Genomic DNA, 15,571 nt, shown 5'->3' on the forward strand with positions numbered 1-15,571 from the left:
AGGGCCGGGAGGAGAAACCATTTGCTGAGATAAAATGGAGGTGGTTGGTTAAGTAGGACTCGAACCATGCGAGTGCGGTCCCACTAACATAGATGGGGGAGGAGAGGCGATGGAGGAAGATGCATGGTCGACTGTGTCAACACAGATTAGCACAATTAGCACAGATTTAACAATCTGTTTCCACTTTGGTAAAGTTTAACAAAGGATCAATTGGCCTGAAAAACTAAAACGACCATTAGGATATCTGGAACATCCACTAATTAAACTTTTTAATTGTCAGTTTATTAGCTGTCAGAACCATTCTCGGTGAAACCTATTTCAGTAATACTGTAATTAAAAGCTTAAATCTACAGCACGGAATGATGAGTTGAGTGTGGAACTGAAGTCCACCATGAAAAGTACACATTCCAATGACACCTTTGTAATGTGTTTCTTCTTTTGCATCTGTCATAACATTAGGTCCGCAATGTTAAAATAGTAATAATAATAAAAACCTCTTGGATGGACGGAAACCTTCATGTCTGTTACTCCCTAAAAAATTCCCCTACCCCCTCCCCAAAAAAGTGTGGATTAATAGCTATGAAAATGGACCAAAAGTAGATAAAAGTTAGAAATTGGGTAGTGCACATAGATATTTGTTTGGGACCTGATGGGTCAAGCAGAGCTAAATGCAGTTTATACAATGATGTTTATATTTTGTGAGAAGACAATCTTCTGGAATGAACCAGGACCACAAACCGAGATGAAACGTGGAAGAAAATGAATATAACTTTTACACTTTGCTGATGACAGCATTTCACAGATAACCATAGGGTGTGGGCAGACTGCATAGAAAGTATTACTTGCACTTGCAGCTGGATTCTTCCAGGCTCTATCTTCTGCCATTGCCAACACTGCTGCTGCTGCCAACAGCTGAATGCTCAGTGGTGGCAATTTATTGTAAGTGTGGTCGTATGCTTCATTTGCAGAACCTTTGTTTCTTATTGTCACTACTCAAATAATGTTTGGATCCAGTACAAAAGGCCTGGAAATTCTGATATTCAAGCACGACTCCCAGTCTGCGATATCATTACTGTGCCAGTGGTCGCTTACAGTTCAGTAGTTACTGTACCATAAAAGCAGAAACATTTGCAAGGACCGAGCTAGATCAGCCGGGTGTCTGATACATGTGGAAACCTATCACCTATCACCATGCTTAAACAATGACTGTCCAGCGCCTTGGGACGTCCTCCCTACTTGAAAGGTGTGATACAAATGTAATTTTGTTGTTAAGAGTATCCAAACCAAGCTGAGATTTCCATGCATCCCACCTACACATGGAAATCCCAGAGATAAATTGTTGTAATGGAATGCACACTCTCTCCCTGGAGGGACGTACCCTGCTTACCTAATTCCAGAATGTATTAGGCGCAAATTGGCAAGAACCATGGCTTGGGGACACCAGAGTGTGTGTTGGGGTACTGCTGGAATCTAAGCAGCTAAAACCAAAAAGCTTGCCTTTGAGGGCACTGGCTGGCAAGCTTTCCTGCTTCTTGTCCAGCTAGGAATATCCTGCCTGTTAAGGCTTTGGCTTGCAGTGCTAACAGGAGCTGAGTGGAAGGATTTCATGCCCCCAGTGACTGGTCTGCCCTTCCAATTCCTGCCGATGAACCAGATTGATTGTGCTGTCCACCTGGCTCAGGAAAAGAACTCCCGAGATTGCCACAGGTTAGTTCTATATAGGCTTAATCAGCTAGGAATTGAACACATTTACTGTTATTTAATATATAGGAGAATATTATTAAGACATTCAAGTACTCCGAAAATCCCAAAGCAGGCTGACAAAAGTGTATATGTTAACAACTTAGCAATGATTCCTGCTTTCTGAATAACATCTGTATTTAGTATAACACAATATCATGTCAATATGCTTCTTACAATGAACTGTTACAATGGTTTTTGTAATTTAGGAAAATTCCACCTGAATCTAGATTTACTCTATTGATGTAGTATTTCAGAAAGTACAGAATTCTCCAAATTCTTAATTTTGAAGCTGTCTTTCTCTAAGAACCACAGCAAACTGACTTCAAAGGTAAGACTGAATGCAACAATTTGACAAACTCAAGAGGCTTGAAAATGCGACATGAATAGGGTAAGTCTCTGGACCTACTCCTTGCACTTTTGGCTCTATGAACAAAAAGGATGATTTTGCATAACAGGTAATTCCAGACATAAATATATCACTAGATCTTGTCTTTTCAAGCAATCAGTCATTTCATCCCAGTGACAGCTATGATTGTTTAGATGAGAAATACAGTACCTCAGGTGTGATGTGTATAATGAGAGCTCTGATACATTGCTAATGTGATTCAATCCACCCTAAGACATTCCCCCCACCCTTGTATCATAAACACTTCCAATATTTAACTTTGGAACATTAGCTGTAAAATTGACAATGTTACATAAACTGAGGGAATCATGAATATTTTTGGTGAAATTCTGTTTAAAAAAAATTAAAAGGGGGGGTAGGAAATTATTCTTTACATTGTGGGTTGTTGAATGTGTAATTTTATCTTCCCCCAATCTGTTTTCGAGGCAAAGTCTATTAATACTTGAAAAGGAAATTAATAATATTAAATAATTATTCATAATAATCCTTGCATTTGTAGATAAATCCATGAAAAGAGGAATACTGATGTTGTATCTGGAACCAGCAGAAGAGTGAAAGTAGATTAGGTGGTTCATGTAGAGGAAAAGACCCACGCAGACTGGCCTGTTTCTTTCTTAATATTTTAACATTCTCCGAATGTAAATTTCTGCACAGCTTGCTCACTCGCTCTTTCCTCAGTCAGCTCCACTGACTCCCATCCCCCAGCAGATCAAATTCTCATCCTCACTTTCAAATGCCTCCATTACCTCACCTCGCTGCTTCATGTCTTTCTGCACCTCCATCTGTCAATGAGGATCCAATCATTCTATTGCTGCCTCTGAAACAGCATCCCAGGGTCTTCCCCATCTTCAAAACTGGTTTCAACCCTTCTCCCCCACCCACCCAGCTTGGGTCCCAGTCAGTGCTTTGCAACTTGCAACCTACGTGAAAGATACTATATAAATGTACTTTGATGTTAATGTTGCACTGTCTGTCATTATTCTATGAAGAATTATTAAAATGTTCACCTCTGTCATTTTCTCTACGGCTCTCTGATTGCATTTGGTTTAAACCATCTCAAACATACAGTTTAACCATGCGCCTCACTGCCACATCCTTTATTTTTGTCTAATCTTATTATATGGAGCACTGGGTTTCTAAATAACAATAATAATCCTTGCATTTGACATTGTGCCTTTCAAGTCAGGAGGACGTCTTAATGTGTTTCACAGGATTTAATATAAAGTGCTGTGACAATAATTTTGTAGGCAAGTGCAGCAGGTTAGTTAAGGTTGGTGTTTACACAATTAGCACTATATATCCTACATTAAAGTATATTTTATTTGCTGTTAGTGATACATGCATTGGATTATATTGTATTATATTGAGCCATGTGAACCATGAAAGTTTCAGATTGCAGACGATAAGAAAGCGCATTAGCAGTTTCATTCAATTCGTCAGGCTCATGCCTTTAGGTCCTACAGTGGTTAAGCTATGTAAGGTTTACTTATATAAAGAAACTCAATGTTTTAAGCTCAAATGGCCAAATTGTCCATTGATTATAATATATTGTGCACAAGTGGCTACCACATTTTGCCCACAAATTTTAGTCAATTCACTTTATAGTATGTTCTGTGAAGTGCTTTGAGACATCTCAATGACACGATAAGGCAATATCAATTGCAAGGATCATTATTATTTATCAACCATGAAAAGAATTACCACCTAAATGCACTCATTTTTAAAATGTTAGTGCAATTAACATTTCATTTCTCTGCTAATAAGCCAATTTATCATATTTTACTTTTCCTTCAGCAAACCTCTAGGATTTAGTGAGAAAGCACGACTGATGCAATCGTTTCCTCTCCTGATCAAATGTTGTGAACACATTAGGAATGAACAAGGACAAGCTAATAATTGGTGTAAGCTTATCTGAATCTGATCTGTTCCATTCTATACAATAACAGAATAGAATGAATGTGTCTCCAAACAGAGGAAATGTACTGGAATAACTGATTATAAAGTTGAGTCTTAAAGGCTACTTACATAAAATAGGTTGGATATCCTGCATCCACGTACCAGCAGTACTTTTTGGCCGCTGTACTCTAAGGAGATAAATAAGCCACTGTAAGTTTGGGTTGTGCAATCCAGGATTTTGTCAAGCAGTAATCACAATAATAAAAATCCTTACATTTGATATTACAATCTATAACATCAAAAGATACTACAGGTAAATACAGTCAAGTATAGTCAATGTATATTTGTAGGCAAACATACCCACAGCAATATCCCACAAATAGTCAGGAAGTGAATGACCAATTTATCTGTGCCGATTGTTGACAATGACAATGGAAGAAACTCCCTTCTCTTTTCAAGTAGTGTCATGGGAATTCTTAACATCCGCCTAAACTGGCAGTCAGCACCTTTGATAAACATTGCATCTGAAGGAAGGCACCGCTTACAATGCAGTACTCCTCCAAACACTGCACTGACAGCCTGGAGTGTGAGCTCAAAGTCCCAATTTGTCTTAAACCAACAATCTTCTGACCCAGAGGTGAGGGTGCTACTAACTGAGCTAAACTAATGTACACTTAACTCAATTGTAGTTGTAGAGTACAACTGAGTGGAGTGGTCTCTGGGATCAAACGGGAGCCACTGCAAATCCTTAATGGACAATCTGCATATCACAAGGGAATGAAAATGGTATCCAGAATTACAAATTAATTTTCAGATTAAAGATGATAAAATGTAGCACAGCCCAATTATATCTCTCATTATTGAGGATTCGGATGTAATATGGGCAGACTGTGGACTCACAGAATGCAGAAGTGCAGTACCTTACTGGCTTCCACTGCAACTACCCAGGTTCCTACATATCTTGCCCATCTTCAGATTGCTCTTCCTCTTCAACCGTGCCTACGGTCACCTCCTCCATCTCCCCAGCACATCACGCTCCTATTCTGTTTAGCACTCTGAGATGCTACTCCCCACGAAGGGCGCTATATAAATGCCACTTATTGTTGTTGTTGTTACACATTGTACTTGGGTGCGAAAGATCCCTGGATGTCAGTGGCATCCCAGCAACTGCTGAAAATGCTTGCAAGAAGCAGTGGCCTCTGACTGGCTGTCTTTCTGCAAACCATGAGCTCAGTGCCACCTCTGTCCTGATCCGTACCAGGCTCCACAATCCCATCAACCCACTTCTTGCCAGTTTCCATTGGCTCCCTGTTGCAGAATGCATTGATTTCAAGATCCTCGTTCGCACTTTCAAATCTTTTCACGTCCTTGTACCTCCCCAAATCTCCGATCTGCTCTCACCCCATTCCTCTAACCGCTGCCTTTGCTCAGCTCGCTCGAGTTTTCTGCAAGTCGCTTGTGCCCTCTGCCATTGGCGTTTGTGCTTTCAGCCAATATGCTCCGAATCTCTGGAACTTCTTGCCTCAATCCGTCTGTCTTGCCTCCTGTCTGCCTGTCTTATAATAATAATAATAATCCTTGCATTTGATATAGCGCTTTTCACGTCTTCTAGACGTCCCAAAGCGCTTCACAAAATATACTGTAAAGTAAATTGACTGTATATTTATGGGCGAACGCGGCAGCCAATTGCGCACAGCAATGTCCCACAAACAGTCATAGATTGAAAATGACCGATTTATTATTGTTTTTTGTTTTGGAGGGATTATTATTAGGTGTGTGGAGTAAGGAAACTTGCCCAAGGTTTCGCCCTCTGCCTGGAATTGAACTCAGGTCTCTCGCTTGCAAAGCAAGTGCTCTAACCACTGAGCTACAGGACTCCCACACCTTCAAAGGACTTCAAAGCACACCTGAAGACTTTCCTCTTCGATCATACCTTTGATCACCTCCCATCTCTTTACAACTTGGTGTCAAACTGGGTTGTTGTTAAGCACTAAGATGAAGGGTGATATATAAATGCAAGTTGTTGTTGTTGGTGATGTCATCGGTGACCGTGAAGCACAGACCTGACGACACATTGTAACAAGACCATTACAACAACAACAACAACAAGATTACATTTGTATAGCGCCTTTCACGCGGGAGGACAATCTCATTTTATGGACTTCAACCACCATGTTATAAAAGATCTGACTGCAGCAGGAATAAAATGCTTGCGTCGTTTTATTACTTTTTCATTTAGTGGAGCATTTATTCCACTTGGCCTTCTGTCCCACACCACCGCCCCCCCCCGCCTTCCACCCAAATCATTGTTAGGAAATATTGCAATTTTCACCCTGGTTTTTACTCCTAATGAACTGATGATATCTTGAGAGAAACATTTTGAATAGGCTACTGAGCCCCACAGTAGGAGACGGAAATTCCACACTGCAAATGCACTTCACTTTCATCAGTGTCCAAAAGAGAAAGACAGGTTAACACTTTGAATGTGACACTTCATCGGAATGTTTTCCCTTTATTCTAGGGAACTGCCTTTGTTTCTGATTTTTTTTCCTTTTCCCTGAAGTGACAGTGCTACTGGAGCATACTAAATAACTGATTTTATCTCTACTGACAATAATTCACATCCCTCACACTATCAGTTTGGAATCTCCTCTGAGGCAACAGTCCCTGATGATTTCATCTACTTCAAAGGAAATATTCAAACCAGTCAGTAGAAATGGGCAGCAAAAACAAAATGATGCTCAAGTTAATTACAATTCATTGCAACTGTATTTTAAAAGAGTTACAGACAGCGAGACAGTCTATTTAATGAGGCAGTTGAATAATGCTAATAATACTAGCATTTGATATAATCTTATCACATCCTTGAGACGTCTAAAAGCGCTTCACAGAATATATTGTAAAATAAATTGATTGCGTATTTTTTTGGCAAAACACGGCAGCCAATTCTACAGAGCAATGTTCCACAAGCAGTCAATTTTTATATGAATTTATTTTTTGAATGGACTACAGGAGAGAGCTGTTCAAATATAGTTTTCAACACTTAGATACTTACTGTGTGTCAGCCTGGCTGAGTTGGTAGCACTCTATCCTACCGAGTCTGAAGATTATGGGTTCAAGTTCCACACCAGGATTTTGAACTCATATCGTCTAGGCTGAAACATCAGTACAGGGGTAGGAGTGCACTATATAATTAAGAGATGCCGCCTTTCAAATGAGATGTTAAAAAAAATGGTCCCATCTGCCTCTTCAGGTAAACTTTTCAGATCCCAAAGCACTATATGAAAAGAGAAGAGGGTTTGTCCCGGGTTCCTGGGAACAATCTCCCTGATAAAATTAGTCATTCACTCCATGGCTGTTGTGGATCATTGTTGTGCGCAAATTGACTGCTGTGTTCAACTGCAAAATACAATCACTACACTTTATAATAAATCCGTGAACATCCTATTCTGTGAAGTGCTTTGAGACGTCTAGAATATGTGAAAAACGCTACATAAAATACAAGGATTATTATTATTATATAATAGCCTGGTTTATTTAACTAACATACAATGAAAGAAAATTAGTCAGTATTTTATGTATTTATTTGTTTTTCCCATTTTCGCTTCTGAAATATTCTATTTCACTTCATTTATTCTAGAAATATTTTTGTAGCATTTTGCATAGAAAGTTACAAGATTGGTTCAGATGAAGAAGATCCTTTATCATTCGACTTCATCCGTCCAGAATACCCACTGTACTGTCCATCTATAACAGCATCAAGCTGCTTTGTAAAGGAGTCCAGGAACCTGCCTCAACCACCAGCAAGCCTGCAGGTTGAGAACAAGACACTGTAGATTGCCTAGGCTGCGGCAAATGATTGTGTTTGCAGTGAAAGGATTTAGATGTGTTATGCAACTGGACAGACATAAAAAGCATCAAATTTCATGCTGAAATAAGTGAAGTGTCACACATAGGTGGGAAAAAAATGGGATATTATTACAGAATGAATAGAATCAAATTAGACCAGGGAGACTTACAAAGGAAACTGCAGACAAATGGGATCCAAATGCTGAAGAGATTTGAGTTGCTGTTTGCAAATATCAGATTGTGAGAATTGTGCATTTTTCTCACAACAGAGACTTACAAATCCTAAGCTGTCAAAGTTCAAAAAACGGTCAGCAAACAAACCATTGACAGGTAAAAATAGGCATTTTCTCCTTTTTCCAGACATTGATAGCTTGGGATTTATACCTTACTGTTTGCCTTGGGACGTCTTTCCGAAGTGAAGGGTGCTATACAAGTGTAATTTGTTGTTGTTGTTCTTGGAATCTCTTGCATATCTTGCCAATCCAATATTCACAAATAGGAATTAACAACCTCCAGTTTGGGCGTATATCGCATTTTAGATCCTAATTTACAGATTTTCTTTAAAAAAACTGATAGAACGCTATGATATATAGCTATGACAGAAGTTACACGAAAACTTTATGATGCACTGATCAGACATATCTAGTTTGGTCACCATGCCACAAATAAAAATAATGCCTGAATTCTATTAGAACAATAAGACTGTTTCCAAACCAAAGAAAGATAAAGAAAGCTTTATGCAGTACTTTGAACAGAAAGATGTAAAGGATGACATGTCATCAAAGTATATAATACTTTGCCTACAAAACTTACTTTGCTTTCAGCTACAAATAGACAGTCACTACACTAGGATGATACCAGGGATGAGTAGATTGGCCTATGAGAGGGGACTAGAGGGACTGGGACTTTTTCTGCTAGGACAAAGAAGGTTGAGGGGTGACCTGATAGAACTCTTTAAATTATGAGGGGTTTCGATACAGTCAACAGGGAGGAATTATTTCCATTGGTCGGTGAGTCAGTAACAAGAGGGCATTAATTTAAGATGTTAGTAAATGAGCAAATGGGGAGGTAAGGAGATTTTTTTTTACACCAGAGTAGTTATGATATGGAATTCCCTTCCTGGGGCATTGGTTGAGGCAGAATCCATATGAACCTTCAAGAGGGAACTAGATAAATACCTTAAAAGTATACGCTACAGAAAGGACAGATAAATGAGACTAAAGGATTGCTCTTAAAGGAGCCAGCACACACACCATGAGCTGAAAGGCCTTCTTCTGTGCCATTTTTTTTTATGGTTCTATGATACATTTCAAAGAAAAAACTTGTGAAGCGCTTTGAGATATTCTGGGTACATGATAAGGCATTATATCAAATGCAAGGATTATTAATGTTATATACTAAATGGTACAGATAAGGTAAACACAGAGGTTTACTTCCAATTAGACATGAGATAAGAGAATGGGAACTGAAATGGAAATTAGTGCGTAAAGAAATTAAATTAGATGCCAGGGAAAATGTATCAACTCAAAGAGTAATGAATGTTTTGGATAATCTACAAAAAATATTCAAAATATACCTCAACGCAATTGATGGATGAGAGCTCATACAGTGAGCAATGCTCTTTGGTTACTGCAGCATATTTTCTCTTAACTTATTTTTTCTTCTTTAGGTTAAACTTGTTCTTGCCCAAATGCTTTATAAAGACTGATTCTTTATAAAAAAAAGTCAAAAATTGATGAACCTTGGAAATGAAATCAATCAACCTCTACTTAGTATCCTTTCTATTCATCTATTTGTACCTGTACATGTTCTTGTTATTTGTCTTCCAACAAAGACAAATTGAATTTTCAAGAGCAAAATTCATTCTGGTTTAAAACTCCACCCATAATAAGGACTAAGTGCTCCTACACATGAACATTAAAAAGGTGATTGAGTCAATGTACGTTTGCCTATGTCACACTATAGCATTAGCTATAATTTTCCATTACCAAGAGAACCACTCTTATCTCTAATCTTCCTTGTGAATGCACCATCTGGTCCACACAAGGCTAGATACAGAGCAACGCTGCTATAACGTAGTTATCTGGATCCAGTGCCTCAGATTGTACATTGTGATGCAAAATAGCTGACCTCCAGCTCATCAGGTTGTTGCGTATGTCACACACACTGTCTAGTCAAGTTACTCTTGATGTTGTAATCATACACGCCGGCCTCCTGTGCTTTAAAAAANGACTGACGTCCGGTGTGTCAGCCCTGACTTTGCACCCAAGGTGAGGTTGGGAAGTAAGGAGGGGAAACATGACTGTAGTAGTGGGCAAAGAGGGAGGAGGAGTGAGTTTGAGGGTTTCCGGGTTGGAATTCCAGAGAATGGCTGCAGATAGAAGTATACAAGCGGGGTGTGGGGTTGGGGGTACATCTGTAGGAGTGGTACCTTCAACTGTTGCTGCTTACTCCATTTGATAATTATTTTTATAACATTTTAGAAAAAAAAGGCAGATCTACATAAAAACAACTAGTGTTTTATGTTTTTCTCACTTGTAAGAGGGCATTACCCAGAAACTCAAGCTGTGTAAGCACTAGAACAGCCGCATCGCCAGCAGTCTGCAGCGCTTCATTCAAATGACCATGGATAGCTGCAGGGCCTGAGGCTCATGATAAAAGCGATCCGTTTCCCCAGAATCCCTGTGTTTGACGGGTTGTCCTGCACAATCCGTCTCTCACTCCAAAGGCCATGAGTGGTCAACCGAAAAAATGCGTGAATAGTTCCCATTAACGTATTACTTTCAGCACCCACTGCTTTAATCCAATTCTTCTGACCTTTATGTCTCTGAAAGTACAGCAGTCATTTCTTCACTGCACTTGTGTGCATGTGTGTTTTGTATGTTCGGATAGAGAATGCTGACATTAGTGTCTCCCATAATTATATGCCTGACTCCATGCACCACATACCTTGGCCCTGGCAGTGATGTAATCGGGTCAAACCTACTCATTGTAGAAATGCAGCTCACTGTATAAGGGTCAAAATGTCTTTTTCATCCGAACCTTTCTTGTGAATTAATAACAATAATAGTAAACCTTGTATTTAATATAGTACATTTCACCCAGGAAGATTTCCTGCTTCACAGGATTTACTGTAAAGTGTAAGTGATTCGATATTTTTGGTAGGCAACATCTTTGCTGATTCAACAGAAATTTTCAATTTCATATCCACAAATGAATAAACTACCTTGGGTCAACCTATCTTAGTTGGTAGTATCCTAGCATCTGGATTAGAAGGTTGTGGGTTCAAGCTACAGCAGGATATTGAACACCTAGTGCAGGACTGTGCGAGCACTGCATTGTCAGAGGTCCCATCCTTCACATGAAACATTAAACCTAGGTCCCATCCGCCTTCTCAGGTGGATGTTAAAGATCCTGTGACACTATTCAAATGGAGAAGGGAGTTTTTTCCAATGTCCTGGCCAATAATCCTCCAGTTAAGTAAGTTGTTTACCTTGTGGCAGTTTATGGGGCATTGCTGTGTGCAAGTTGGCTGCTGTACTAGTCTATAAAATCACAGTCGACAGCAATTACCTGTGCATCACCGTGAGACATGTTGACATTATAGGCATTATATCAAATGCAACAATTATTATTAAATGCCTTATACTGAATTTATGCTTGAGCTGTGAATTCAGATTGAAAGAGCAATTAACTTCTGGCGTGTGCAAAGTCTGGGAGAAGCTTGGGTTCTAAGGTAAAAACTTCCCACAGGAATTATCTTAAAGTAAGAAATTTTCTCAAACTGATATAAATGACAGAAGCAACTCTCTTACAAATTCAAACTGAAGCTCAATTTAATACTTTGTAATGCGTGAACTCTGTCAGGTCAGCAGAAGTGTAAATCTAGATTCTGGACCACGTTTGATTTGTACTGTCATGGCCTATCTGTGTCACAAAGGATTTGAAAGTCAGAACAGGATTTTTGAAAGGCTAAAACTACCCAAGTCACTGTGATGGAGCAATCAGCTGTCATCAACAGGGTACGTTAGCCTGGCTCTGTGGGTAGCACGCTCGCCTTTGAGTCAGAAGGTTGTGGGTTCAAGCCGCACATTGGGACTTTGAATTCACATTCCAAGATGATTCGTAGTACCAGTATCGACTACTCTATTCTTCTGCAGCACCTTTCTTCTCAGCTCCACCTTCATGGTTCTCCCAATGCCTGGTTTCACTCTTACCTTTCCCATCGTCTCCACTTTGTATCTGCTTAGAGCTTCTCCTGCAGTCCCTACACCGTCACATGCGGCGTTCCTCAGGACTCTGTCCTCAGTTCTCTCCTTTTAAGTATTGACATGCTCAAACTCGATGATGATATTCACAGACATGGGTTAACTTCCATATGTATGTGTATGACACACAACTCTAGCTATCTGCCTCCACCCTCAAAAGCATGTGCACTGCTGTCCTGAGATCAAATCCTGGGTAAGAGCAAACTTTCTCCAGTTGAACGTCGACAAGACCGTTGCCCTTCTACATGGCTCCAATCAGCGCCTCCTCATCTCAGGCACTGATAGTATCACTATTCATAGATGTAAACTCCACGTCACTGAGCCAGTATGGAACCTTGGTGTTTCTTCAACTCTCAACTGTCCTTTAAACCCCACATCTTGCCTTGACCCCATACAGCTTGTCCTCACCTCTGCAACACTGCCCACCTCCACCACTACCTCTTCTCTTGGGCCACTGAGTTCCTTAAATCCATGCTTTCATCACATCGAGGACAACTCCCTGCTCGCCAGTCGTCCCAACTCTTCCCTCCACAAGCTACAGATTACTCGGTACTCTAAGTTTAATAATTATTAATAATTCAGCCATATATATAAGTTATTTCAGTTTAGCTGCTGATTTAGATTTTTTTTTAAAAATCAATTGGGCAAATTTATTTTATTCGTCAAACGATGAGATGTGGTGTTGTGAGGTTTCCTTCAGTACTATCTCCCTTTGAAAGGATTAGAAGCAAAGGTGAAACCTGCCTTCCGTGGGGCAAGATTCATTTCCTTTGCGCTTCTGCTCTCCTATATTGGTAAAACACAAGCTGTGAAGGTTGAGTTATAAATGAACTCCAACTGTGTATGACCAACCACTTCTTCACTATACATTTCTAAGACAAATTGTGGGCCTACTCTCTCCAACTCCAGCAATAAACCAGTTAAACAATGACAATAGTAAATTTCCCAGGTTCAGCCTTCTTGAAGCACTGCTCCAAAACACTACCCAGCGTGAAAGGTGATATATAAATGCATGTTGTTGTTATTGTTTAAAACTTACTACAGGTAACCCCATCATATTGCTATGGTCAGGTCCATAAATTCAGCCCGCCCACTCGATAAAATGAAGCACGATAAAATGGCTGACCTCTGACTCTTTAGGTTGTCACAATATGTGCTGCTGACTTCACTTCTTTTACAAAGGGCCCAAATGGCCATTCTTGAAATGTGAGCTGAGATGAGTGGTGCTGATAATACAGACTGAGGGTGTGTCGACACACCTCCCCTTTCTTTGTCAGTCCTTTTGGTCCATGTATTTCTGGGCCTATTCATGCACTGACTAGCCATTGGAACCTGGGAGATCGGGGATTCAGTCAGCCCTCTTGGCTGTGGCAAGCAAAGCTATTAGCTGCAGAATCTACAGAACAAATGAAAGTGCTATATTCAATTCATGGGATCTTTGCTCTTTTCCCACTTCCTACAGGCAAGTGTCAGGTCTCTATTACCCACAGCAAAATTGAATGTAATTAACACCTCATTGTGTAAGGAATCATTGGCACTGACCAATATCCCATGACATCTTGGTTACAGTATTCCTGATAGATGTCCTCAAGCAAAATTCTGTTTGTAATTGTGGCCTTAATATGTTTGTGAGGAACAGAGGCCTATTGAACAATGGAGACGTCATGGTTAAACAATGGAGGCTGCCACATTTGCCCACATCAAATGCAGGCTCAGAAGGATTATTAGAACTCCACATAGACTAGGAAACAATTCTCAGTGTATTTCCTGATCTGAATGGCTCAGTAACATACAGCAGGCAACTCACAAAAAAGAGATAAGCCCTTCCCAATAAAATCATAGGAACATAGGAATAAGAGTAGGCCATTCAGATCGTCGAGCCTGTTCCGTCATTCTATTAGATCATGGCTGATCTATACCTCAACTACAATTACTCACATTTGCCACATATCCCATGATACCCTGACTTAACAAAAACCTATGCAACCTATCCTTGTAATTTAACACTTTAAGCCCTGGTATCAATTTGGTTAATCTACCCTGCACCCCATTCCTAAATCTAACTGTGATGGTGAAAGGTTTAGAATGGGCATCAGTATATGGTTACTCACATGTTCTCACATGTTCTCTTACACATACATATACATAAACAAACACACACATTCAAACACACCACACTGGGAGATATGGGAAGCAGTTCCTTCTTTTGAAATAGCTCCAACACAGGATTATACATTAAGGGTAATTTTGGCCCAATGAAAACAGAATCTCATAATTCTTCAAGTCAGTACAAATATGTGGCCTTGGTACTTAATTATTTATACGGACTGTTTTTCTCTGCGTACATTAAGACGTCAATCACTTTTCCTGATCTAAACTTTAAGGGAGATGCAACAGTGTTTCAGAATCATTAATGCTGCAATTCTACTCCAACATTTTGCAAGATCAAATACAGAGGGCAAGAAATTTCTTTTGTCAAATCACAAGATTACAATTGAGGTTCAGATGAGGAAGGCCCTTTGGTCCTTTTATAATCTGAAAAGGTTGGGAGGACGTCTTAAAGCGTGTCACAGAATTTACTGTAAAATGATTTGATCTTTGTGGGTTACGGCGGTAACCAATTTGTGCACAGCAATAACCCCCAAAAGCCATGACCCGAGCTGGGAGTTGGGGTCAGGAGGGATGGAGGATGGGGAGATGAGGGTGGGAGGGTGGCCGAAGGCACAGTCGAAGAGGAAGGTATTTCGTCGGGACTCGAAGGAGGCAAGAGAGGGGCTGAGGCGGAGGGATTTGCGGGATAGAGTTGCAGAGTGTGGGGGCAGAGATGCTGGATGCCTGACCACCAATGGTGGTGCAGAAAGTGCGGGGAACCTGAAGCAGGCCGATGTCCGCCAAGCGGAGGGAGCGGACAGGCCGATATGGGGTTAGGAGGTCAGAGAGGTAGGTGGGAGCAAGACCATGGAGGGCTTCCTCCCCCTAGATCTCTTTCTGCTTCCCCTTTGGTAACATCCATCCCATCCATGGAGTACAGAGTAATGTCAATAATGAATGCCCCTCTATCACACAATCACATGCCCTGAGTAATGAATACCCTGGCTAAGATAGATAGCTCAACACAATATGGGGAGAAATTAAACTAGGACCTCCCCACTCTTGTTTTCAACAAGCAGAAGAAAAGGTTGCACTTGCAATTTTCAAATTCTTTCTCCCCTTTAAAACACAATCTCTTTAAGATCGGTTCCAGATGCAACCATCCCTCCCCGGTATATTCCTGCTTCAGTAGGACAGCTGATTTCAAGTTGCAATAAAATAAAATTTGAAGTAAAAGCTATATTCAGTCCGCTTCCATGAGGCTGAACTCAATCAATCATTAATACAGTACGTTCAGTGTTAGTGTTGGCAACAGCAC

At 40.2% G+C, this 15,571-nt stretch overlaps 1 protein-coding gene across 2 annotated transcripts in view; it reads right to left on the reverse strand.

Moving 5' to 3' along the window:
- Positions 1–15,571, reverse strand: part of vopp1 (VOPP1 WW domain binding protein) — a 38,303-nt gene that overhangs the window by 10,005 nt on the left and 12,727 nt on the right. Inside the window, exons 1-2 of one of the 2 annotated variants that reach the window (XM_007897625.2) lie at positions 12,112–12,136; positions 4,175–4,233 (exon numbers count right to left, since the gene is read on the reverse strand). In XM_007897625.2, coding sequence (XP_007895816.1) covers positions 4,175–4,233; positions 12,112–12,120 — 68 coding nt within the window. In that variant the 5' untranslated portion in view covers positions 12,121–12,136. Of the gene's footprint in view, positions 1–4,174; positions 4,234–12,111; positions 12,137–15,571 lie in introns of those variants that run through there. The other variant, XM_007897624.2, reaches the window with a different exon arrangement.

The sequence above is a fragment of the Callorhinchus milii genome, unplaced genomic scaffold, assembly GCF_018977255.1.
Source record: "Callorhinchus milii isolate IMCB2004 unplaced genomic scaffold, IMCB_Cmil_1.0 Scaffold2, whole genome shotgun sequence".
In the NCBI taxonomy this organism is placed as follows: domain Eukaryota; kingdom Metazoa; phylum Chordata; class Chondrichthyes; order Chimaeriformes; family Callorhinchidae; genus Callorhinchus; species Callorhinchus milii.